This window comes from Corticium candelabrum, chromosome 15 (assembly GCF_963422355.1).
Source record: "Corticium candelabrum chromosome 15, ooCorCand1.1, whole genome shotgun sequence".
Taxonomy (NCBI): Eukaryota; Metazoa; Porifera; class Homoscleromorpha; order Homosclerophorida; family Plakinidae; genus Corticium; species Corticium candelabrum.
This window is the reverse complement of record NC_085099.1, coordinates 2,511,842-2,536,841: the sequence shown is the minus strand read 5'-3', so window position 1 is coordinate 2,536,841 and position 25,000 is coordinate 2,511,842. Positions and strand designations below refer to the sequence as shown.

Sequence of the window (25,000 nt, the reverse complement as noted above, 5' to 3'; positions counted from 1 at the left end):
TTGTCACCGCATCTCAAAACAAAGTTCAGTGCCAATACAAAAGAAAGCAACAAAAGTCATTGTTTGTACTGCTACAACAAATACATCGTCTAGACAACAAAGGCTACACAGCAAACTCCTTTACTCTTCCACCGGTTCCATACAATAGCACAAGTAGCGAAACCACATCTCTCCCACTTGGATCTAATAGCCTAGACAAACAGCAAGAGATTGGTGATAGAGAAGCACTTAGAGTGAAGCCGCAGCAAAAATCCTATCTAACGGAAATGTTCGGTTTTACAGACGTTTAGCTCTACTAGCATCTGGTGCAGTCGATTAGTAAGATATCGTCTTTTTCTGAAAGCAATTATTAATTAAAGGTGTACAGGTGTTTTGCATAGACATTTCAACAACTAGTAAGTATGTAATGCTTCACAGGATAATTTGCGCCAACAGTGGCGTTTCCAGCCTTCCATGAATCCAAGGTTACTACCCATGCAGCCTTAGATTCATACACATAGGCATTCGGCTGCTCGCCTGATGCGATATTCCATGCATCTACGCAAGCCATGCGTGCAGTATCAATTTCAAAATTAATGACAAATTAGGACTTAGATCTAGAGATCGCGACACCGCACGGGACACCCACCACGTGCGAAAGTTTTGACCCCAACAGCATATCTAGACAGAGCTCTATCGACGCCACTGTGCTGTGGGCTCGTTCTAGCTGGATAAAGTCGTCCAAAAAAACAAGCACCTACAACAACACTTCTTAATTAGAGACCAAGCTCTAGGTTTACTTGTGAAGAAATGAGATTTTATGAAACAAGTTCCTGCCTGACAGTAGCACATTCGAACAAAAATGAAGAACAAGAGTACATGCAGTTGATCCGATCACATGCACTAGATATGAAATGTGTGTCGCACTAGATGCTAAGTTATGTGTTTGATAGTACATGCATGCTAGATAAGCGCTATGTACGTAATACGATAAAGCTAGAGTGATAAGAAATTGTCATATTAGTTCGTTCGCGCCGTCAGCTCGCTTCTCCGTTTTGAGAACTTCGATGTGTACGTGCATGCGCTATCTACTAGTAGGCAACGCGTACAAGAAATCCATGGACTGTTCTAGCTGTAATAAGTCCCAAATACAATCCCACAATCACGTGTGCATGTGTCTAGGTTAGCATCAAATCTAGAAATTTAAAAAAATTGTTAGCTGGCTGGCTTTCACGCTAATTAAAAAATACGCACTTTACTAGAGTACATACAGTCGTCTAGATACAGATGGACTCGCAAGTAGTAGTACACTCGAGTACAAGACGCGCGCAATAGTAAAATGATAATGACAGACGCAGGTAGGAGTGTGAAACCTAATAGAGCTAGGCATACACAGTACGCCTCTATACATATCACAATTTATAGAAATAATGTAAGTACACTGATGTACCTAGAATTTTGATATGACGTACATTACCACTGCAGTTCCTTGACTGTGCATTTGTCCTTTACGTAATTGGCACCGCCATTGGAACTAGCTCCCGGATGCTAAGCTGGTGCGTTCGCGAATCCGGAATGCGTCGACACATTGCGATATTTATTGAAATTGAATTTGCGGTTTCGTCGACAACGCAAGTACGACCGACATTGTCCAGCTTCTACTTAGCATGTACACGGATGCATGCACTCGTGCAGTCAACATTGTCTATCTAGTTAGTGTCTACTGCAACGCACCACAATCCGGATACTGCACTGCACGATGCTCGAGCTAGGAGTGACGTTATCCGAGTGGGACTCGACACTCTACTCAAATTGCAACCGGACCGAGCTAAACGTCTCAGCAACTCACGCTGGGAACAGATGCCAATAATTGGTGCCAAGTGTCTGATAACTACAGTTTGCATACATCCGATTATACAACAACAACCAAACAATCAACTCCGATTCCATCACCTTGCAATCTCAACCATGCAGCTAACTAAACGGATTTATCTCGAAGCCGCCTGGCGTTGCTCTTTAACCGCTCTTGTATGGAGAGCCGATATGTGCATGTAGTAGTCTAGAGACAAACATTAAATATTGAAAGAAATCCATCTAGTATGCAATAGAGATTACAAAATACGTAAGCTATTCCACAACCGACGCTAGGCAATTCACATATCTAACGACTCTAGGAGGTCATGCATATGATGCGTCGCATAGTCGATGGAAAACATGCAGTAAGGCTACACTCATTCTCTCACCTAGAGAGATCTCCTCTCACTGTCTGCTGTTAATCTAGAATTCCTACTTCTCTGCTCTTGACGCAATCAGTGCGCTTCTTGATCGACTTCTAGTACATACGTTCTGACTGTCTGTGCGGCGATCAGCCATTTCTGCATGCAAATATAATGCAGCACTCAATTCTGTCACGAGACACGCCCAGATTTGCGTCCGAGGTGGCAGCCCGAGGCTCCATCTAATTGCGAGCCCTAGGCGATAACAAAATATAGAAAGTTCACTCGATATGTATCTCTGTATTAGCGGATATAAATTTGCTACATAGAGAGGTAACTACACGGTGTGTACGAGTCTACGACCACCCACTCGCCTTTCTTAGCAATTAGAAAGTAGAACAGAAATATCGACCATCTGTTGCGCTGTCGCTACATTTAGTCGTTGTCTTACGCATAGACGTCATATTATCACCTCCCCGAACTTGCTATTTTGCTAATTTTTCTCTCTAGTTATCTAACAAAAACATGCAAAATTGGTTCGAATTCCACTCTAAAAGTGTTGTTACTGTAAGGTTCTAGCTAGATATTCGGCTGCTGCATGCAACCTCTGCCTGCTAGTTGACCTATTTGATCTATATGTTTACAGACGAAAATAGGAAGAAATCGAGAACATTCCTTGACGAGCCACACGTTGTACCGGTCATTGTGATAGCATCAGACGTACATACGTACATGCGTCGTATGTATAAACTAACACTCGGTCACGCGACGATGTCAGTTGAGGCATTTATTTAGTCAGAGAACAACTAAGCAAATCTAATAAACTCACACAAATATGATCGCATGTATCCATTGTAGAACGCGCTGCAGAGTCGAGAGCATGCCCAACTGTCGCTCGCAATAAGAGCCTCATCATCTCTGCCGTCTCTCTGCACAATGTTTGTCTGTCTATCACTTCTATTCGCTTTGCATTTTCCAGCAGTAGTGAAGCTGGAGGGCAGCAACAGGTCGTCAGCTTTCCCATCATCGGTAGTCTTCATCATTGTCGCCTGTTGTGCGGGTTAATTTCTATTGCCGTCTTCTTCTCTTCAGAACGACGTGCCGCTCGTCTGGAGTTTGTGGTCGACATGGTCGGGGTGGACGGCCTGTTCACGCCATTGCGGAGGCGGTGTGTCAAAGAGGATGAGGGTTTGTTTGCACGACGACTTCGACGACATTTGGAACAAGTAAGCTGCTTGCGTTCCATTTGTGTGCACGTGTCGGGCTGAAGTGATATTACACGCGTGTTTATTGTTATTGTTACAGCAAACCGAGTAATGGGAAGACTGACGTCGACGTTGTGTGTCCTGGAGATGCGAGGAAGTACAAATCGTGCAACACTCAGGTTCAGTGTTGTTAATGATAAGCAAGTATTAGAAGGGATTCCCGTGAATTCCGTCAATAAATATATATAAAGAAAGTTGCTGAAAGAAATTGTTGAAATTGCAACTACATACTAGTTGTGGACGTCACAACTCAAAAGATAAACTCTCATTCTGCCCTGAGTGTCCAGCACTAAATCATGCACAGACAGACAGACAGACAGACAGACAGACAGACAGACAGATAGACAGACAGACAATCAAGGAAAACAAGTACGCCCAGGAACGACTACCCGGTGGATACTCGCCGACTGTCGTGCCTCTTGTATTCGAACATTTTGGCCGTTGGGGGAGGGGGGGGGGAGAAAGCGTCTGAGTACTTGAGGGTCCTCTCTGCTTTGTGGAGGAATGACAATGGACGATCTAACATTGCTGAGTTCAAGACACACTGGAGACGACGATTTTCGATCAAGCTGCAGCAATGCAATGCAAATGTGATCTCTAGGAAGATGGCAGTAATTTCAGCTGAACAAAAATCTTGCAGTGTCCTTGAGAAATATCAATTTGTTTTAAACTAAGTGGTTAAATGTATTCTGATCCCCTATGGGGTCATCTGTTGTAGCCTTAAGTGTTTGTTGTTGATTTTGAGGAACTTTACTTAGAGACTAGCTTTTAAGCTCTTGATAAAAATTTCTTTGGATTTGAAAAATATATGTATTTGACAGACAGACAGACAGACAGACAGACAGACAGACAGACAGACAGCTGTTGGTGTTTAGTGGTTATGTGTGATTGGAACAGTAGACTTGCCTAGTTGTGTTGTAGGTATATTTTCAATGTTGAAAATATACACAGACAGACAGACAGACACACAGACAGACAGAATCACTTTGCTCTGCTTTGCCTCAATTAGAAGATCCTCAGTCAGAAAGCCTTCTACTACGTCATTGCCATGTTCCAAGTTAAATTATTTGGCTAGGTCAGTATCACCATCTTTATCTCAATCTACAGCTGCAATAAATGACAACTTGACTCAAAGAACATTTTGCAAAATATTAGGAGTGCCACCAATAGTCGAGGATAGGTGGAAAAAGGCAACACTTCCTATCAAATTAGGAGGATTTGGAATGACATCGGTCGATGCTATTGCTTCATCTGCGTTTTTAGGAGGATGGATGCATACTCTGTCAAACTTGCCTACTAGGTTCCCTTACTTGACTAGCAATGTATCACTTTTGCTTTCAACAGATAATATCTCGAAGATCTCATTCGATATTCATCAAGCTGTCAAGTCTACTGGTTGTGATTATTGCCAACATCTAAGTGAGTTTGTCAAACAACCCAAGAAATTACAACAAAAACTATCTAGTCAACTACATGAGGCAAATGCAAATTCCTGCCAGGAAACTGTGATTTCACAATCAGATAGAGCTGCAGCTAAATGTAGATCAATAAGCGGTAAGGGAGCTGGGTCATGGCTAGAAGCCATTCCTACTGAAGAGATCCTTGCACTTAAACCCAACAAATTTTGTTTGGCAGCATCTCTGAGGTTGGACATACCTGCACATTTTGTCAACTGGAACATCCAGTGTGAATGTGGCAAGTTGGCAGATGAATATCATCTTCTTACATGCAAACATGGAGGTGGGTCTGTGTGGCAGCATGATGAAATTGTAAATGCGTGGAGCACATCAAGTAAAGATTCATCATGAGAAAGAGCCTCGACATCGTTACTCTGGAAATGAGAATAGACCAGACATAGTTGTGTACGACTCTGGGTGTAGCTATGACCTTGATGTAGCCATGGTTCATCCTTTCAGCCAAGACGCTTTAGAGCAGGCAGCTTTAGAGGAAGGTTTCGCTGCAGCAAGAGGGAGGAAAGGAAGATGATCAGATACGAAAACAGCAACTTGTCGACAATACATCAAGCCTCGATTTCACTCCTCAGGTATTTGAACATTTTGGAACTTGGGGATCAGAAGCTACCAACTATTTAACAAACTAGCCAGAAGATCAAGAGACATTGAAGGCTATACAAATGAAGCTGACTGTAGAGGTTTTTTGGAGGAAAAAATTCTCAATAATATTACAACAATGTAACGCTACAGTCATCCTCCACAAGCTGACTCGTGTCTTCCCTGGAGATTTAGATGAGTGTTTGAAATGTAACATAGAGTTTGTGTTTTAATAAATAAATAACAGACAGACAGACACAAGAAGCAAGACAAGACACATTTAAACTACTGAAAACAGCATTACAGTGTCTTAGTTTTGTATTTCCTTTATAGCCATGCAACAAAGGAGAAGCAGATTTCAGAGAGTTGCAGTGTTCGCTGTTCAATGTGCTTCAATTTCACGGCAAGCACTACGACTGGATCCCCTGCACCAGTCATTATGACTATGCCAGTGCCAAAAGTAAGCCGACCATTCTTATCCACAAAACAGCCACATGTCATTAAAGTCATTTTAAACAATAGAAATCAACCCGTGTGCTCTCAACTGCTATCCTGATGGACATGACCGGTACATCACCTTCAGTGACAGTGTCGTAGATGGAACACCGTGTTTATTAGACAATGGCAAATCCGGAGTCTGTGCCGATGGCACATGTTTGGTACAACAAAACAATCAAATTGTGTTGACAAAAGCAGTAGTTTGATGTATGTCAGGCGACTGGTTGCAACAAGCTGATTGGCTCAACCTTAGAGTACGACAAGTGTGGAGTCTGTGGAGGAAATGGCAACTCTTGCTTCACTACTACCGCAAAATATAAAAACACTATATCAACAAGAGGTTAGACAGCAACATCCACAGTATAATTGGATGCAGCAATGTCTGTTATGTCTTTTCTGCTCAGACTACTACCCCATATTTCTTATTCCAGAAGGAGCAAGAAACATTCAAGTGCTGCAGACGAGACAAACCAAAAGCCATCTGAGTAAGACAAGACACTCACGGCTCACGTTTAGTACGTAATCATGACAAATGTATTTTCTATTCAATAGCTGTGTTTAATCCAATCACATTTGAGGCTTACATCAATGGAAACTGGACGATAGATCCACCGGGTTTGTACAACATAGCAGGGACAATCTTCGATTACAGTAGAGATGTCCCATTACACACTCTGAAGCAATATGGCTTAGAGTCACTCCATGCGCTTGGCCCAACCACGTGTCCATTGATAATCCTAGTAAGGAAACCCTCATACACTACAAAAACCTGATCTCACTAACATCATGCATCTTTTCCAGATCTTAACTAAGAGGCGAGGACATCAATTTCACAGATTCAATATCTCATACACCAGACCAAATGAAGACTATGGAGCCAAAGACCCATCATTACAATCTGTGTATTATCCTCATCAGAGGTACTGGAGGTCACGCACCAATCCTCTACCAACGATGAAACAAGCAAAATTCAAAGAGGTAAAATGTTGCTTATAGATTGTAGTAATAACTTTGCAAACAGTTTCTATTAATGACCATAGTGATTTTTATCAGAACTTTATGGGATTTGATGACGTGAAGTTACCCATCGAATTGCCTATCAACCACTCGATAGCCCTACCTCAATGGGTAAAAGGTCCGGTTAGCAGCTGCTCTAAATCTTGTGGTGGAGGTGAGACTGCACACCAGTATAAACATTTACACATAAGTAACACACCCACACATATGCATGCATTGCATGGACAAACACACACACACACACACACACACACACACACACACACACACACACACACACACACACACACACACTGACACACAAAGACAGACAGACAGACAGACAGACAGACAGACAGACAGACAGACAGACAGACAGACAGACAGACAGACACACACACACACACACACACACACACACACACAAACACACACTGACACAAACAGACAGACAGACAGACAGACAGACAGACAGACAGACACACACACACACACACACACACACACACACACACACACACACACACACACACGAACACACGAAAACACAAATACAATATCACACATTTACTACCATTCTTCACAACCACAAGTCAAAAATAACTTGCACTAACTTTTCAGGTATTAAAACGATCACATTCCAGTGCCGGCAAGGTATCCATCTCTTACACAATTCAGCGTGCAACTCAACTGTTAAACCACACAATCGAACTAAACATTGCAATACAATGGACTGCCCACCAAGGTAACAAAGAATCAAAATCAAAATATCACAAAAGCTAAAATGGTTATCGTTTAGTTGGGAATATGGTTCATGGAGCAGCTGTAGTCGAACTTGTGGCAATGGGGTGAAAACAAGAACAGCTAAATGTCGGCAAACAGCCTCAACTGTTGCCACACAAACCATATCATCTGAATGGTGTCGCCCTCGTGTGCACAAATTGGCATCAAACTGCTGTCTGTGTGCGGGCGATGGCATGCAAAAGCTGCCATCCAAATGCTGCTCACCAAGTCAACCAATCACAAAAGAGAATTGCTACGTGCAAAGGTGTTGGGGAAAATGGAAAGTCAACGAATGGCAGCCAGTAAGACAGTGTGTGTGTGTGTGTGTGTGTGTGTGTGTGTGTGTGTGTGTGTGTGTGTGTGTGTGTGTGTGTGTGTGTGTGTGTGTGTGTGTGTGTGTGTGTGTGTGTGTGTGTGTGTGTGTGTGCAAAATACTATATACAGACAGAGTCAATTGTGTTTTAATAGCATTCTGTACGTGTGCAGTGTAGCAATGTATGCGAGAACGCATTTCAGTATCGTGACATCGACTGTCTTTCAAACAAGACAGGACAGCAATTGCCCTCGTCAGATTGCAACCCCGAAACACAACCGGCTAGCAAGCGGCTATGCAAACCGTCACCTGCATGTGTGACATACTGGTATACAGGAGCGTGGGGACCATGTTCGGTGAAATGTGGCAAAGGAGTTCACACCAGAAAGATAAGTTGTTATGGCCAAGTTAATTCATCAGGCAGTATAACCCATCACGCCTTACCCAGCAAAATGTGTGATTCTCGATCAAAATCCAAACTAGCGACAAAAAACTGCACAAAACATGCTTGTAGTCCCGACTGGGTGACCGGCAGTTGGTCGCAGGTAATCACCTCAAATACAGTAGTGGACAAAAGTATTTGCCGGGCAAGGGTTTTCAGGATGTTTGTGTTTTAACCTAGGTGTGTTGATCAGTAGTGACCTGACGAATAATTAGAACCAACATCTGAGAATAGAATGATATGAAATGCTTCAAAATATCCCTCTTCCAGTGATAGGACTCAATACAGTTTTTTGAAACCGGTTCAGAGAATACCATTTATGATTACTATAGTGACTGAAATTGGACATTTTGACCCACAATAGTGCTAATTGGTACAGAATTGAGTCTAAATCAGTTGGTTGTTGCAATTTAAGATTACCGTTACAACCTAGTTAAAAGCCAATTAAGTTTACATTACAATTTATCAAAGCATATTCAATGCAAACAATATTTCAACCTTTGAAAACAAACTAATTTATCAATTTATGCTCATATCAGCACTTACTTCCATTCTGTAGGCCAGAATATGATGAAAAATCAACAAAAACTACCCGGCAAATACTTTTGTCCACTACTGTATATGAAACGTACTATACTAACAGGGTGTGTGTGTGTGGTAACAGTGCTCAAAGACCTGCCACACAGATGATCACGATAATTACCAACAGAGGACAGTCGAGTGTATGACTGACGGTAGATCTTCTCCTGGTGAATGCGATTTAGCATCAAAGCCGTACAAATACAAGCATTGCGCTCAGTCTTCGCCTTGCTCGAGTGAGTACCAGCATTGACTCACTCTCCTTCATCAAATCTGACTCGTTGGTTGTTTCCTGTAGGACGTCTAGATCAATCCTGTGTGGACAGACATCCTGTCTTGTGTTTTCTCATACAGCATCCCAACTACTGGAAATACAAGTTTTGTTCAGCAAAAGAAATTAGACGAAAGTGTTGCAAAACTTGTTTGTTAGGGGAGATGAGAGGGTTAGTGGGTAAGTAGACAGCATAACTGCTACAGCTGTCGTTTTATTGACGACTACATGTTTGCTATTGAAGTCGCATGATGATAAGAGCGCTAAAGTATTATCTGTGTAATACATAGTTTACTGTGCTTTCTAAATTTTGAAATTAGATTTCTGCCTTTGTGGGGCACAGGAAATTGTGACACGTCAACATAATACAAGACAGCTTGTGTCAATTGTGACGTATTTGTGTGGGTTTTGACTGTGTGTGTGTGTGTGTGTGTGTGTGTGTGTGTGTGTGTGTGTGTGTGTGTGTGTGTGTGTGTGTGTGTGTGTGTAGGTTTGACTGTGGTGTGTGTGTGTCACTGTGTGTGTGTGTGTGTGTGTGTGTGTGTGTGTGTGTGTGTGTGTGTGTGTGTGTGTGTGTGTGTGTGTGTGTGTGTGTGTGTGTGTGTGTGTGTGTGTGTGTGTGTGTGTGTGTGTGTGTGTGTGTGTGTGTGTGTGTGTTCTAAACTGTTGTGTCAATACCACAAGCAAATATGTTTTCCATTAATACATAAAAATCACACAATTTGCCTCAAAACTCAAGCATTTAGTTCTTCCTGTCTATCGTCTTCAACTCGTTCAGTACAATTAAGTCTCCGCTTCTCTTTTGCTAACAGAATCGTCGTCTTAAAAATATGACAAAAGAAACTAACTGCTGCAGGCGAATCATCATTTCCAGGGATGGGATACATGATAATCTGCGGGTTACAGTCGGTATCAACAACAGCAATACTCGGGATATTGCACATGGCAACTTCCTTTATTGCCGTCTTATCACACTTTGTGCTGAGAAATACGGCCACGTCAGGTAACCACGCCGAGTCCAACACTTTACTCCTGTTTGTAAGCGAACCGGGAACCCATTTAGATGAGACAAACATCTCACCACATTCTCTCGCAGTTCGTTGAGTGAGAAAGTCGAATTCTGGTCTCGAATGTATGAACAACACGGAGCCTCTTCGATAGACAATATGAGCCAAGACGTTTAGAGAAAGAACGAGGTGCCTCTTCGTTTCATCCAAGTTGATGATGTGGACTCCCAAACGTTCTCCGAGAATGTACGGCTTCATTAACGGATTCCACGTTCCGGTCTTGTGACCCATGTGAACCAAGTTTTCCATCAACTGTTGTTTAGTGAATAGATCTGATACTCCAAAATAGTCGTCGTTGTTCAAGCAATTATTATCGCTTTCAACAGAAATGTTACTTTCCATCGACTGTACGGATGACCAAGTGATAGGACGGATTGGTAACACACCTACATGTATAGACGTTACACTGAGAGAGGTGAGGACACAACCACCCCACTTTGTACACACATGTGCATGTACTTTTTCCAGATCGTTTACATCTGGAAGACGACAGTTATGTCAGGAGACGGACAACACACGCAATGATACTTCAATTCATAGCAGCGTATTACGTCTCAACATGTGACATGCTCACAAGTAAGGCATGTCACTGTCTCAGTCCATGCCAAGCGCAACGAGAGCTACACATGTAGGTCATCATTGGCCATACATACAATGAATAATTACGCAAATCTCTTAGTTAAAAACTAATTAATATAAACTGTGTAGCTAATTAATATAAACTTGGTATATTAAAATTCATTTATTGAACAAACACTAGCGAAAAAGGATTACCGCACGTTACACATTAAAGTTAGTTTTTTAGTTCGCATAAACTCACAAATCAACCAATCAATCAATCAAATTTCTGTGAGAACCACACACTCAACACGTTTTACCCAACCCCATTAAAATCACAAGCGACGTAAACCACAACGACATACAAACACGTTGCTTACTTTGTTCGAAACGTTGAAGCGATTTTAATCGCCTAACAGACCGCACGACAAACATGGTTACTTTCATATCCGGGAACTAAATAATAGACATCCGGGCAGCAAATTATTTATATCCGGGCGTTTAATTGCTGATACCACGGCAACGAAGATGTCTGCGTTTGCAACACGTCGACGAGAACTGATGATGAAAGAGGCGGACAGAACGGGCTACTTCCAGCATCCGACAGCGATTAATATTCTAAAGGAGACCGAGATGCTAACCCTCGACGACGTCCGTCTCGTTCAGTTTCGGTCTCGTCGCTTTCGGTCGGTGGGAGACGTTCCGTTCTGTATCCGTATCACTGTCTGTGACCTTAGCAGCAACTATCTGAAAGAATTCGGCGCTCTCGAGACGTGCTGTCAGCTTATTTATCTCGATCTGCATAGAAACCAAGTAAGCAACGGCCTCGCGTAGCCAGACCCGACAGTCGCGTCATACTTTGAGCGCGGCGGTACGGTCTGGCTACGCGAGACTAAGATTTCAATGCGGTTTTGTCGAATGTTACATCATTGTAATACAATATTGAGTTAATTATTTATTAATTAATTTTTTGATTGGTTGGGATGTATGGCTCGGAGTAACAATTTATTGTTTGATAACTAATTAATTTTTAAATTTAAATACTAAAAATTTATTTAGTGTAATAGTGACCGCAGTGTTCTTCCCAGGATCTTTTGCTTTACCTAAAAGCAATTAAGCTTTTAGGTAAAGTAGATCATCCAGATGCCAAGACTCGAGGATCTCAAGTAATCTTATTAAATTAATTAAGTAAGAAAGCAAGTGGCATCTAATTGTGCGGAACACTTACACTTTTCCACTCACTGCAGCCCCTAACCATGCTTTCGCAGCTGGTGTTCATGTGCAAGTTGGTATATACGTTTACATGTCAGCGAAGTGCACGTGTCATGTCGGCGTCGCAGAGAACTATTGAGTCTTTCTTTACGAGCAATGCTGTCGAAGATAAGAACACCTGCATTGTTGAAAGAAAACGAGTGGCAACTGATGAAGCACAGGATGACTGGAGTAGATCGCCAGTGGCTATATGATTTCCCATGGCTTCTGTAGTGAGGCAGAAAAGGAGACAGTCATTGCTGTGCTGTCTTTGTCGAAAGACACAATCTAGGTCTAAAAGATGTGCACTAGGGAAAGCTATTTGGATTAATATCCCATGTAAAACGATTACTCGCCAAAGTCTACTAGAGCATGAAAGCCGCTCGTGCCATGAATCAGCTGTCTCTAGAGAAGCAACCCGCGCACTGTTGGGCAAGGATGACGAAATTTCTAGAGCTTGATACAGTTGACCCTCATTGATCTGTAAATTATAGTTTTAGCTGCCATTGGGCGTGGCATTTGGTAACGCCCACTTCACGGAGTATTCTGCTCTGCCTTCTAATATTTCTGGGGAGAACACTGTATAATATATTAATATAAATATTACTATAATAAAATTATTAAATGTTTAAATACATAATTAATCAATTAGTAATGATTTAGTTGCATTACTTTAATACAATATTAATTAATTAATTAATTATTTGATTTGTTGGGATTTAAAGTTCTATTTAGTCAATAAATAATTAACTTAATTACTTAAATACTTGTTTTAATATCAATATGTAAACATTTAATTGATTACATAATATTATTTAGATACTATTTTAATAGTAAAAATATATTACATTATATAATGATACATTATACATTAATATTAACGTATTAATCTAATTAAATCATTAAATGTGTACATACGTAATTGAGCAATCAGTAAATGGTCTGCAGTCTTCAACAGAAACAGATGCATCACTCTAGTACAATATTAAATTAATTAATTAATTAATTATATTTTGTATTTGAGTGACGGTGACTGATCTGGTTGAGTACGACATACATTATACATTAATATTAATGTATTAATCTAATTAAATCATTACATGTTTACATATGTAATTGAGCAATCAGTGAATGGTCTGCAGTCTTCAATAGAAACAGACGCATCACTCTAATACAATATTGAATTAATTAATTATTTATTTATACTTTTTATTTGGGCTTTGTGTCATATTTTAGACTTACTCTCCATTAATCAAAAATTGACCGACTCTTGTGTGTCTAGATTGACAGAATTCCAGAACGCGAGTTTTGGCTCAAACTACAAAAGCTTGAGGTGCTGTATCTCCACGGTAACGCGATCAGTGATATCTCCAGTGTGGAGAACATGTCGTCGAGCACCAGTCTTTCCATTCTCACGCTCTATGACTCTCCGGTTGCACTCCTACAAAACTACAGACATCGTGTCGTAAACGGTCTATGGTCACTGAAAGCGTTGGATCACTTCATAATCGCAGACGAAGAGATCATCGAGGAAACAGAATTCGGAGGCAGATTTTCCGCCATGACGAAAAATTTCAAACACGATTTATATCAATACATTCCATTCGGGTGCACACATAAAGAGGGAAATCAAATCGTCAAACTGTTTGTGAGGCGAGTGAGCAGCCTTCATGCATACAACTCGCCGGTCATTACAATACAGAAGTGGATACGGGGCTGCCTGGTGAGGAGACAAACATCATCAGTGAGATGGCAGAGATGCAAGGCGGCAGTCACCATCCAACAGGCATACAGACAATACAAGAATATAAAAATTCCAGTCGGCGAGCCACTCGATTCGAGCGAACTGTCACAACAAACTCCATTTCCTTCGTCACCGACGCCCAACTACGAGCAGTATTACCTCCACAGACCGATATCTGGTAGCTCCACGTGCAGTTACTCTGCTCGGTCGTCAAGGTTAGGATCGAGGCAAAAGAGAAATCGTGTAATTCTGAAACGAATCGAGAAGAACATATCGGAAAAGGCCAAACTGGATGAGATGGAGATGGCAGACATCAGTACGTCGCCTCGTTATTTACTCACAAAGGTGTCTCCGACCATCAAACGGATATCGAAGTCGTTACTACAACCGAGTGATGAGAAGGATGACCTACTGGTAATGGCTGAGAAGAGACTCGCCGCAGCTGAAGGGAAAAGCCAAAGAGCGAAGCCAAAATCGAAAAAGACAACAAGTATGTTGATGGAGTTGGATCGTTGTAGTTCGCCAGTGAAGTGTGAGAATCGAGGAGTCAAGTATGAGGACGACGTTGAACTCGATGTGACCATTCGACTTCCTGTTATACAAACACAGGATCCAATCGAGGACATTATGATGTCGAAACGTCAAGCTGGACGTGAAGGTCGAGTGGCTACGAAAGCGGCAGACAAACTACACTCTAGTATTCCGAAACCAAACATCACAAAATCAGAACAGAGCGCCAATGATCAAATCCTAATTGATCACATCCAGACGATGAGCCTGGCATGTCTCTCCGCCGTTGACAAAGCTTATCACAAGCAAAAGAAAGCACAAGAGAGAGAGACTAAAGTGCAGTGGGTGAGAGAAACACAGCGCGCTCACATCCAAGCGACAGACGAAAACAAGGCAAAACGACGACAGAAACAAATGATAATAGCCAAACAGAAAGCCAAAGAAAAGAAACAGTTAGTGAGGATACGACGAGAGCTCGACGATGAAAACCAACGAATACAAGAAGATGCGAAAACCAAGAGATCCAACGAGCATCGTCACGAGGAAGACGAAAAACAGGAGAGAGCATTTATTCAAGACTTCCAGCAGCAGCAGCTATCAGTCGGTCAAGCTCTCGTAAAGCACGACCTACACACCATTCGAGACCAGCACGCCAAAGTGGCACAAACACGCACGCACAAGAGTCGGCAAGAGAACCGCGAGCAACAAGACACGGTGAAAACATTCATGGAGCATCGACAGCTACAACTAGCCAACAGATCGGCGATCGAGAAGGCACAACTGAGTGCCTACCTACTCAGAGAAGCAAATCAGTCGTTACTAGAGGCGAGACGGCGAGTATCTCGCGAGAGAAGTCGCCGGAAAGCGATTCACAGAGAGGCGGACGCTCTCTTTCCGCTTCCCTACGACGAGTGCGTTCCGAGCGTGAGTAGCAACGTTCTTTACCTCGACTTGCCCAACTCAAAGCAGGGCGAACGATCAATATTGTACATGAACAAATCGAAATACAGAAGAGACAGCTCTCTTGCAGTGTCACTCTAGTTACGAAGAAATGCTTAGAAAATTGGTTTTAACCGAGTACTCTGATGGAATAAAGGTAACGAAGTGTTGTCATGGTAATGACTGTACACAGAGTGTTTGGATTGACGATTCAAACCGTGACTGAAAAATCGCTCGTTCTGCTAGAGACCGATCGCATACGAGCGTCCGTTTGGGTTGTGGAGGGGTCCGGGGACTGGAGCCGACATGCACCATTCGTACCAGACTTTTGTTCTGCTGCAGCGACGCCAGAAGTGGACGGTTATGTGGCTACCGGCTGTGACGTAGACGGGAGTCTAGAGATATGGTGTTAGTGTGACGTGTGGAGGGTTTGTAAATTGGTTACCTTGAATGGGAAGTAGATTGGAAACCAGCTGAACATTCCGGGTGAGTGGTTGGAAGGCACTGTACCTAGGATATCAGATGTCAACACATGCGTGGGCATGGGTGAGCACGTATGACACACACACACACACACACACACACACACACACACACACACACACACACACACACACACACACACACACACACACACACACACACACACACACGAGTATTAGCTTTGATGTATAAAAATATATGAAAATTTGACAGACAGACACAGACAGACAGACACAGACAGACAGACACAGACAGACAGACAGACACAGACGACAGACAGATAGACAGACAGACAGACAGACAGACAGACACACACACACAACACACAGACAGACACACACAGACACACACACACACACACACACACACACACACACAGACACACACACACACACACACACACACACACAGACACACACACACACACACACACACACAGACACACACACACACACACACACACACACACACACACACACACACACAACACAGACAGACAGACAGACAGACAGACAGACAGACACTCATGCCTATCTGCCTAACTTTGTCTTGACTGTGTAGCGTACGTTGGTACTTTGTGGTTGTAAGGAGTGTTCTTTTAATCATTAATCTATGTATTAGTTGTAGTCTTTTGGGTTTTAGCTTGCGGACTCGAGTCTTTTAAACTTAGTGGCTACTATAGTCTATGTATCGGAGTTCATGTTTGAAAATATAATACCTTTGACACACAGACAGACAGACAGACAGACAGACACACACACACACACACACACACACACACACACACACACACACACACACACACACACACCAGATAAACAGAAACTCAAACATTCACACACTTGCACACACACTCAAACCATTGCACGATGCCAACTCACTTATCGTCGCCGAACCATACAAAACGGCATCGAAATAGCCAGCGATTCCATGAACACAAGAATCCTGCCCGACGAGAAACGTGAAAGACCCGTAACGATTATTATCCCTATCTCCTAACACAACAAACTTCCATCAACAATCCAATACAAATGATCGCCTCAGACCCTCTCCTCGTGCTGTACGGGGCACAACAGTGCGAGGAGCGGGTCTGGTAGGAGGCTAAACCGACCCCAGTTTGGATGCGAGAATGTAAAACAACGTTGTGGCTCCGCCAACACGTGGACGTTCCTCAACATGACAACATACGGCGTCTCGTAGTCTGACTCCTTTCCTTTTGCTAACTCGGTGTGAAGCTTCGGTGCACACAGAGGTGCAACGTATGACGCATACTGAGACGGAATACTGATGCCATCATCTAATACACAAAAGCATGGAGTGAGGGTAGTTGTGTTGCACTCGTGGGGTATTGCATGGTTGACCTTTTAGTGCTAGTTGTGCGCCATCGAGACATTCGGGTGACAGTTCGTTGTCGCTGAATGAGCCGAGAAGTTCACTGACTAGGATGTCTGCCTGAGGATTAATGTAAATGTGATGTTGGTGTGATGTGTTTGGTGAGTGTGTCTGACTTTCTCTGGTGCTTTCCAGTCTCTCATGTCGCTTGAAATGATGGTTACTTTGTCCTTCCATTCGTGAAGAGTCATATTTCGTAGACTATAGAGGGACATTGTTAATGAAACGAATAGTGCAAACGGACAGACAAATGGAGAGAAACAAACAAACAGACAGACAGATAAACAAACAAACAAGATGATAAAATGACAGACAGACACACAAACATACAAACAAACACAAACAATACAGACAGACAAAAAGACAATGAAACGACAGACACAGACAAACAAACAAACACAAACAAACAAACCAATAGACAAGCAGATGGACAAACAGACAGGCAAACATAAAACAGAGACAAACAAACAGAGACAAACAAACAGACAAATGGACAAACAAACAGAAAACGAAACAGACAGACAAGCAACAAACAGAAAAAGAAACAGACAGACAAACATCAAAGACAAAGAACAGACAGACAAACAAACACAAACAAATAAACAGGCAGACAGACAAATAAACACAAACAAACAGACAGACAAACATAAAACAAAGACAAACACAAACACAAACAAACAGACAAACACAAACACAAACAAACAGATAAACACAAACAGATGCAAACAGACAGAGACAGACAACAAACAGACAGACAAACACAAACAAACAGACAGACAGACAAAGGGAGGAACTCACAGACACACAACACACACACACACACACACACACACACACACACACACACACGCACCAACAAAACAAACAAAAACAGAACACAACTAACGTGATAATAGCATTCGGATTCTTCTCCACTGCATAAATCTTGATCAACCTCTCCGCTCGTTCCGCAGCAGCAAGTGCCGCTCTCACCAACGGCCCTCGACCTGCTCCCACTACCATCACAACACTCACAACAGTGTCACGCTGATCGTCGCTAACACGATCCACCAAAGCAAAATAAATCGCCTACAGAGATAGGAAATCAACGACGGATGCGAATGAGTGACTATCTCTAGTCCCACTTTCTGATATTGTGTGTATTTGACTGGATCCTTTTCAAACACTTCATAAGTTTGAGACTCTAAGTTATCCATCAGAGGCTGGAGATGCAGCATGTTGGTAGTTAGTTAAATGTTTACGAAATCGAGAGTCGCCCACCTGTAATGGATTCTGGAGGAAGTCTTCGTATCCTTTACCGAAGAGTTCGACTTCGTCTGGAGGTGTCATTGTCTGTACAAACAGAAGCATGTAGGAAGGGAAAATAGGAAGCGTGACTGACATTATCTTTGTAATTCTGTCTGTCTGTGTGTCTGTCTGTCTGTCCACACATGTAATAAATCTGTCTGTCTGTCTGCTTGTGTCCGTCTTCTTGTCCGTCTGTCTGTCTGTTTGTCTGCCTGTCTTTCTGTCTGCTTGTGTCTGTCTGTCTGTCTGTCTATGTGTCTGTCTGTCTGTCTATGTGTCTGTCTGTCTTCCTGTCTGTCTGTCTGTCTGTCTGTCCACACATGTAATAAATCTGTCTGTCTGTCTTTCTGTCTGCTTGTGTCTGTCTTCCTGTCTGTCTGTCTGTCTGTCTGCCTGCCTGTCTTTCTGCCTGCTTGCGTCTGTCTGTCCGTCTGTCTGTCTGTCCGTCTGTCTGTCTGTCTGTCTGCCTATGTCCCTAAAATCCCTGTGTGTCTATGTCTATTTGTCTCATTCATCTGTCAGTCTATCTCCTTGCCCGACTAGCTTAATATCATTACTTCCTCCTGCACCTGATATAAGTGATTAATATACTGATGATACGTCTGTATGCCTTTCTCAGAATGACGACAAAACCCACTCAAAACAGGTTGAATATTAATCTTAATACAAAACATACAAAAGTGAAGAACACCAACCGTGTCACCAACCACTGCACCTTGTAAAGTTGCTGTAGAAACGTTTGATGACATTTCGATAAAACAGGAAATCCTAACACACAAAACACGTGTCCACCACACACGACAGCAAACCTGCTAACGTCTCACCTCGTTTATTCGTAAGAAAAACAGACGTTGGAACAAACACGGCTCTCACCGGTTCTCCACACCATCGATCAAGTTCCGCTTTGTCAGGAAGATCAGCAGTCAGCTCAAGAGCTAGAAACAAGTCGAATACTTGAACGACAAGTTTGTGCTAGAAATGAACCGATGAAGATGAGCATACCCAAACCGATCTGTTTGCTGTTCTCGCACAATGTTCTGAACGTATTCCACCAATGCCACGGCGTCGTGTTGCTGCCTCCTTTCTTGTCGTTTGTTGTGATTTGTTCATGTGGCGTGATGGTTGGTAACCGTATCCACACTTGCATGTTAGAGTGGGGATCCTGGATGAATTCGCTGATGAATCGTGCCAGATTGTGGCATCTGCCATCTCTGAGGTTGACGACGACTGCAGGATGACTCAGGTGGGAGGCGTATCGTATCTCTTCTAGTAGAGCCTGTATGACAAGCAAACGTGCACACACACAGACACAAACACACACACACACACACACACACACACACACACACACACACACACACACACACCACACACACAGACACAGACACAGACACAGACACAGACACACACACACACACACACACACACACACACACACACACACACACAGACACACACACACAGACACACACAGACACACGCACACAGACACAGATACACGCACACAGACACAGACACAGACACAGACACAGACACACAGACACAGACACAGACACACACACACACACACACACACACACACACACACACACACACACACACACACACGGCATACATGTAAATCACGATCACAAAGTGTATGATGTAATGGCTTACGCGTTCAGAGTTCTTCCGTATGTCTGGATCTTCAGAGTCTAACTTTAGCCACGGAGATGTCTTCCCAACAACAATGCTACTCCAGTCTAAATATAAAACTCAAAGTCACCATATATATTTGTGGTAGCTCCTCCCATCATTGACCAACTCGTCTGTGTGTGTGTGTGTGTGTGTGTGTGTGTGTGTGTGTGTGTGTGTGTGTGTGTGTGTGTGTGTGCATGTGCATGTGGTGCAATAGCTCAGCTTGTTAGAGAGTCATCTTATGTAGTGATTACATCCGGGACTGTGCAGAGTTGCAAGTTCAAGTCACAGTGATGGCGAGCTATGGCATAATTTCCTTGAGCAAGAAACTCACACACAATTGCCTCTCTCGACTCAGGAGTATAAATGAGTACCTGGTCATTGACTGGGGTGGCAAAGGACCCGACTGCGACAAAGTCTATCAGCCACTGGGGTTCGGGTGGGACTTTGGGTGCCCACACCACAGTTGGCGTAGCAGTCAATGCTCCTGCAAGTACCTGGCCAGGTTCCAGGAGATTGCTTAGCACGGCTCATAGCTCCTGCGTAGTGCACAGGAACCCAGCCATCTGGCTGGAGGCGTAACCATAACAAACAGCAGCTCCTTATCCATTTGCTATTGACATTTATTTTGTGTGTGTGTGTGTGTGTGTGTGTGTGTGTGTGTGTGTGTGTGTGTGTGTGTGTGTCGTGTGTGTGTGTGTGTGTGTGTGTGTGTGTGTGTGTGTGTATGTGTGTGTGTGTGTGTGTGTGTGTGTGTGTGTGTGTGTGTGTGTGTGTGTGTGTGTGTGTGTGTGTGTGTGTGTGTGTGTGTGTGTGTGTGTGTGTGTGTGTGTGTGTGTGTGTGTGTGTGTGTCAATAGATTTGACTGTGTGTATTGTCTCACACATAATCAGACTAACGATCTCAACCGTAATTAACTTAATCCAACACATTCATCAACACTCTGACTCTCTGTTATTAGTTTCCCATTCATACCTGAGCTTGACAGCAGCATATCTGACCGAGTAAGAGGCTCTGAACGTTGTCCAGATGGGCCTTTCCAATTACGATAAAATCGTGGATGTACAATTGGTGAGACTATAAACTCAAACCTACAATACAAATCAGAATCAATACAGATAGATGCATACATACAGTTGATTTCAATTACTAGATGAACAGTCATGTAGACAAACAGACAAATTACCAATTGCACAAACAGATAAACAGAAAAATAAACAAACAAATACAAATAAATAGACAAAGTAAAGTAAAGAAAAGACAAACAAACCGACGTGCAGATATATGTGCAGATACACAACAAACAGACAAACAAATGAAAAAACAAATAGACAAATGTACAAACAAGTCGAGGAGCAGACAAACAAATAGACATGCAGACAGACAAACACACAAACATACAAACACATAAACAAACAAATAGACTAACAGGTAAACAAATGGACTAATATAGATATAAACACAATAAACAAATACAAACAAATAAATGTACATGCAACCAAGTAGCAGATGAACAAATGAACGTGGAAACAGACAAACAGACAAAAAGACAGACAAACGGACAAACAAACAGACAGACAAACAGATAAACAGACAGACAGACAACCAGATAGACCGACAGACAGACAAACAGACAAACAAACAGACAGACAAACAGATAAACAGACAGTAAGACAAACAGATAGACAGACAGATAAACAAACAGACAAACAGATACACAAACAGACAGATAAAACAGATAAACAGCAAACACATAAACAGACAGACAAACGGACAAACAAACAGACAGACAAACAGACAAACAGACAAACAGACAAAGAAACAGACAGATAAAAAGACAGACAAACAAACAGACAAACAAACAGACAAACAGACGGACAAGCAAACAGACAGACAAACAGACAGATAAAAAACAGACAAACAGACAGATAAAAAATAGACAAACACACACAAACAAACAGATAAACAGATACACAAACAGACAGACAAACAAATGGACAAACAAGCAGACAAACAAACAGACAGACAAACAGAGAGACAAACAGAGAGACAGACAAAAAGACAGACAAACAAACAGACAGACAGACAGACAGACAAACAGACAGACAAACAGACAGACAACAGACAGACAAACAGACAGACAAACAGATGGACAAGCAAACAAACAGACAAACAAACGAACACACAAACAGACAGACAGACAAACAAACAGACAAACAAACAGACAAACAAACAGACAAACAAACAGACAAACAAACAAACAGACAAACAAACAGACAAACAAACAGACAAACAAACAAACAGACAAACAGACAGACACACAAACAGACAGATAAACAAACACAAACAGACAGACAAAAAAACACACAAACAGACAGACAGACAAACAAACAGACAAACAAACAAACAAACAAACAGACAAACAAACAGACACACAAACAGACAGATAAACAAACACACAAACAGACAGACAAACAAACACACAAACAGACAGACAAACAAACACACAAACAGACAGATAAACAGATACACAGAAAACACACAAAAAGACGAAAGACAGACAAACATACAGACAACAGCTAGGCAAACACACGTGCACGTGGTCTCCAACTTCCCGGTTACCAACCAAACGTATCTCCTACCACGACAAGCAAAAGAGACACAAAGAAAGACAACAATCGCACACATCCAATCTCACCCTGCACTGAAAGCGTCACATAGAGCCACAGAAATATCAGGAACAGAGAAGAAATCCCTCCCAGCGGAAACGTTGACACGAGCAGCTTTTCCTGACATGCTGGAAGTCTCGCTATCTAATCAAACTCCTAGAAAAATCGTTGTTGACGAAAGAAATGAAATATTAGTCAAAAATTATACGGGAAGTTGTCCTCGGATTCCCGTTGTACTGGCCGCGCGTACGCTGGGTAACGAACGAGGCGCGTAGTCAAAAGCAAATTATTTGAGTAGAGTTTGTATCAATAAATTGCTTGGAAGTTTACATAAATGTAATTAATTAATCATCAAAGTCTGAGTCTTCTTCCTCCTCATCCTCTGAATCAGAACTCTGTCCAGAAAAAATATCGTCTTCATCCTGGTCTCCCTCTGGAGCAGGTGCGTCTGGTGTTCTGCAAGCAGCAAATGCAGACGCATAAAACAAACGCACACGAACACACACGCACACACACACGCACGCACACGCACACACACACACACACACACACACACACACACACACACAATGCACACATACACACACCAAATGCACACACACACACACACACACACACACACACACACACACACACACACACACACACACACACACACACACACACACACACACACACACACACACACACACAATGCACACATACACACACCAAATGCACACACACACACACACACACACACACACACACACACACACACACACACACACACACACACACACACACACACACACACACACAAATGGACAAATGTTAAGCCCTCCACGTCTTTCAACGTCAACCTTGAGGTCAGTTGCGGAGATAGCTCTCCCTGCCTCTAAGAGACAGGGCCTCCATGCACTACGTGGAGTCTTGGGGCCAGCGCTACAATCCACCTGGAGCTTGGCCACAATCATCCAGGGGCAGACAATGGCGCACTCTGGGACTGGACACCAAGGCCCACATGTACCCGTCTACTGCATGATGTTACTGCCAAGCCATCGGTCATGTCCACCCCAGTCAATGACCAGGTACTCATTTATACTCCTGAGTCAAGAGAAGCAATTGTGTGTGAGTTTCTTGCTTAAGGAAATTATGCCATAGCTCGCCATCACTGTGACTTGAACCTACAACCCGGCAAGGTCCCGGATGTTTTCATTCTCCGAATGCACTCTCTAACCAATTGAGCTACAGCACCACACACACACACACACACACACACACACACACACACACACACACACACACACACACACACACACACACACAAACACACACCAAATGCATAAACACAACAACAACAAGAACAACAACAACATATCCAATGCTGCTAAACAACTTACTCTAATAAGTCAGGATTAAGCCCTTCAGACAGCATCTTTGGTCTCAATGCAGCTATCGGCACTCCCTAGAGCATCAAATACAGCTGACTGACACATAAACATAAAGCACATACTCGTAGCTAAGAGTTCACATCACGTTGTCCCACACACTAATTCACTGTCAAATGTACAAATGCAGTTTTCTTACCTTACGGTTTAAGTCAAAGTATTTCTTGTACCTTGGGTCTTGAGACACTGTTTTCGTGACTACTAAACACACAAGCCACTATCATTTACTAAAACATCAAGTTGTGACAACCGAGCAGTTGCCATCAAACAAACAGCCACAAATAAACAGATTGAAACCCGATAAACAGAGTAGAAAACAGGCGTACACAGACAGATAGACAAACAAACAGACAGACAGACAGACAGATAACAGACAGACAAGCAGACAGACAGACAGACAAACAGACAAACATACAAACAGACAGACAACAGACAGACATACAGATGACAGACAGACAGACACAGACAGACAAACAGACAGACAGACAGACAAACAAACAGACAAACAGATGACAAACAAACAAACATACAGACAACAATCAGACATACAGATGACAGACAGACAGACAGACAGACAGATGACAGACAGACAAACAGACA

At 42.6% G+C, this 25,000-nt stretch overlaps 5 protein-coding genes and 1 long non-coding RNA gene across 10 annotated transcripts in view; 2 read left to right on the top strand and 4 right to left on the bottom strand.

The window, feature by feature from the left end:
- The window catches only part of LOC134191353 (uncharacterized), a 2,450-nt gene extending 30 nt beyond the window's left edge, over positions 1 to 2,420 (bottom strand). The window contains exons 1-3 of the long non-coding RNA XR_009971772.1: positions 2,223 to 2,420; positions 1,714 to 2,038; positions 1 to 191 (exon numbers count right to left, since the gene is read on the bottom strand). The exon at positions 1 to 191 is cut by the window's left edge and continues 30 nt beyond it. This is a non-coding gene — a long non-coding RNA (uncharacterized LOC134191353). The remainder of the gene's footprint in view (positions 192 to 1,713; positions 2,039 to 2,222) is intronic.
- Positions 2,421 to 2,738: 318 nt separating this feature from the next.
- On the top strand, positions 2,739 to 9,775 carry LOC134191335 (A disintegrin and metalloproteinase with thrombospondin motifs 18-like). Of its 4 annotated transcripts, none has more exons than XM_062659941.1 (16): positions 2,842 to 2,968; positions 3,054 to 3,224; positions 3,288 to 3,421; positions 3,501 to 3,579; positions 5,845 to 5,971; positions 6,034 to 6,170; positions 6,226 to 6,349; positions 6,441 to 6,494; positions 6,562 to 6,749; positions 6,811 to 6,987; positions 7,063 to 7,180; positions 7,627 to 7,750; positions 7,805 to 8,090; positions 8,275 to 8,646; positions 9,208 to 9,358; positions 9,421 to 9,775. In XM_062659941.1, the coding sequence occupies exons 2-16, from the start codon at positions 3,132 to 3,134 to the stop codon at positions 9,579 to 9,581; spliced, it is 2,325 nt and encodes a 774-aa protein (XP_062515925.1). In that variant the 5' UTR covers positions 2,842 to 2,968; positions 3,054 to 3,131; the 3' UTR covers positions 9,582 to 9,775. The 4 variants fall into 4 exon arrangements, with proteins under 4 accessions (XP_062515927.1, XP_062515925.1, XP_062515923.1 ...); XM_062659939.1 differs by having other exon boundaries at positions 6,414 to 6,494; XM_062659943.1 differs by lacking the exon at positions 9,421 to 9,775 and adding an exon at positions 2,739 to 2,762 and having other exon boundaries at positions 6,414 to 6,494; positions 8,275 to 9,345.
- A 282-nt stretch (positions 9,776 to 10,057) lies between these two features.
- On the bottom strand, positions 10,058 to 11,515 carry LOC134191076 (small ribosomal subunit protein uS2m-like). Its single transcript, XM_062659636.1, has 2 exons — positions 11,399 to 11,515; positions 10,058 to 10,846 (listed from the first exon to the last, which is right to left on the bottom strand). The coding sequence occupies exons 1-2, from the start codon at positions 11,463 to 11,465 to the stop codon at positions 10,128 to 10,130; spliced, it is 786 nt and encodes a 261-aa protein (XP_062515620.1). The 5' UTR covers positions 11,466 to 11,515; the 3' UTR covers positions 10,058 to 10,127.
- Positions 11,516 to 11,546: 31 nt separating this feature from the next.
- On the top strand, positions 11,547 to 15,612 carry LOC134190936 (leucine-rich repeat and IQ domain-containing protein 3-like). Its single transcript, XM_062659482.1, has 2 exons — positions 11,547 to 11,831; positions 13,552 to 15,612. The coding sequence occupies exons 1-2, from the start codon at positions 11,547 to 11,549 to the stop codon at positions 15,562 to 15,564; spliced, it is 2,298 nt and encodes a 765-aa protein (XP_062515466.1). The 3' UTR covers positions 15,565 to 15,612.
- Positions 15,613 to 15,704: 92 nt separating this feature from the next.
- LOC134190937 (protein arginine N-methyltransferase 5-like) lies at positions 15,705 to 23,188 on the bottom strand. Of its 2 annotated transcripts, none has more exons than XM_062659483.1 (16): positions 23,000 to 23,188; positions 21,277 to 21,392; positions 20,281 to 20,366; positions 19,627 to 19,900; positions 19,449 to 19,559; positions 19,340 to 19,392; positions 19,194 to 19,283; positions 18,598 to 18,669; positions 18,462 to 18,539; positions 18,224 to 18,405; positions 17,454 to 17,538; positions 17,307 to 17,397; positions 17,057 to 17,242; positions 16,827 to 16,940; positions 15,908 to 15,972; positions 15,705 to 15,857 (listed from the first exon to the last, which is right to left on the bottom strand). In XM_062659483.1, exons 1-16 carry the CDS (start codon positions 23,095 to 23,097, stop codon positions 15,705 to 15,707), a joined length of 1,854 nt encoding a protein of 617 aa, XP_062515467.1. In that variant the 5' UTR covers positions 23,098 to 23,188. The 2 variants fall into 2 exon arrangements, with proteins under 2 accessions (XP_062515467.1, XP_062515468.1); XM_062659484.1 differs by lacking the exon at positions 23,000 to 23,188 and adding an exon at positions 22,895 to 22,993.
- A 51-nt stretch (positions 23,189 to 23,239) lies between these two features.
- Positions 23,240 to 25,000, bottom strand: part of LOC134190938 (WASH complex subunit 3-like) — a 2,983-nt gene continuing 1,222 nt past the window's right edge. Inside the window, exons 6-8 of the mRNA XM_062659486.1 lie at positions 24,540 to 24,601; positions 24,353 to 24,417; positions 23,240 to 23,426 (exon numbers count right to left, since the gene is read on the bottom strand). Of these exons, the coding sequence (XP_062515470.1) occupies positions 23,315 to 23,426; positions 24,353 to 24,417; positions 24,540 to 24,601 (239 nt within the window). The 3' untranslated portion in view covers positions 23,240 to 23,314. The remainder of the gene's footprint in view (positions 23,427 to 24,352; positions 24,418 to 24,539; positions 24,602 to 25,000) is intronic.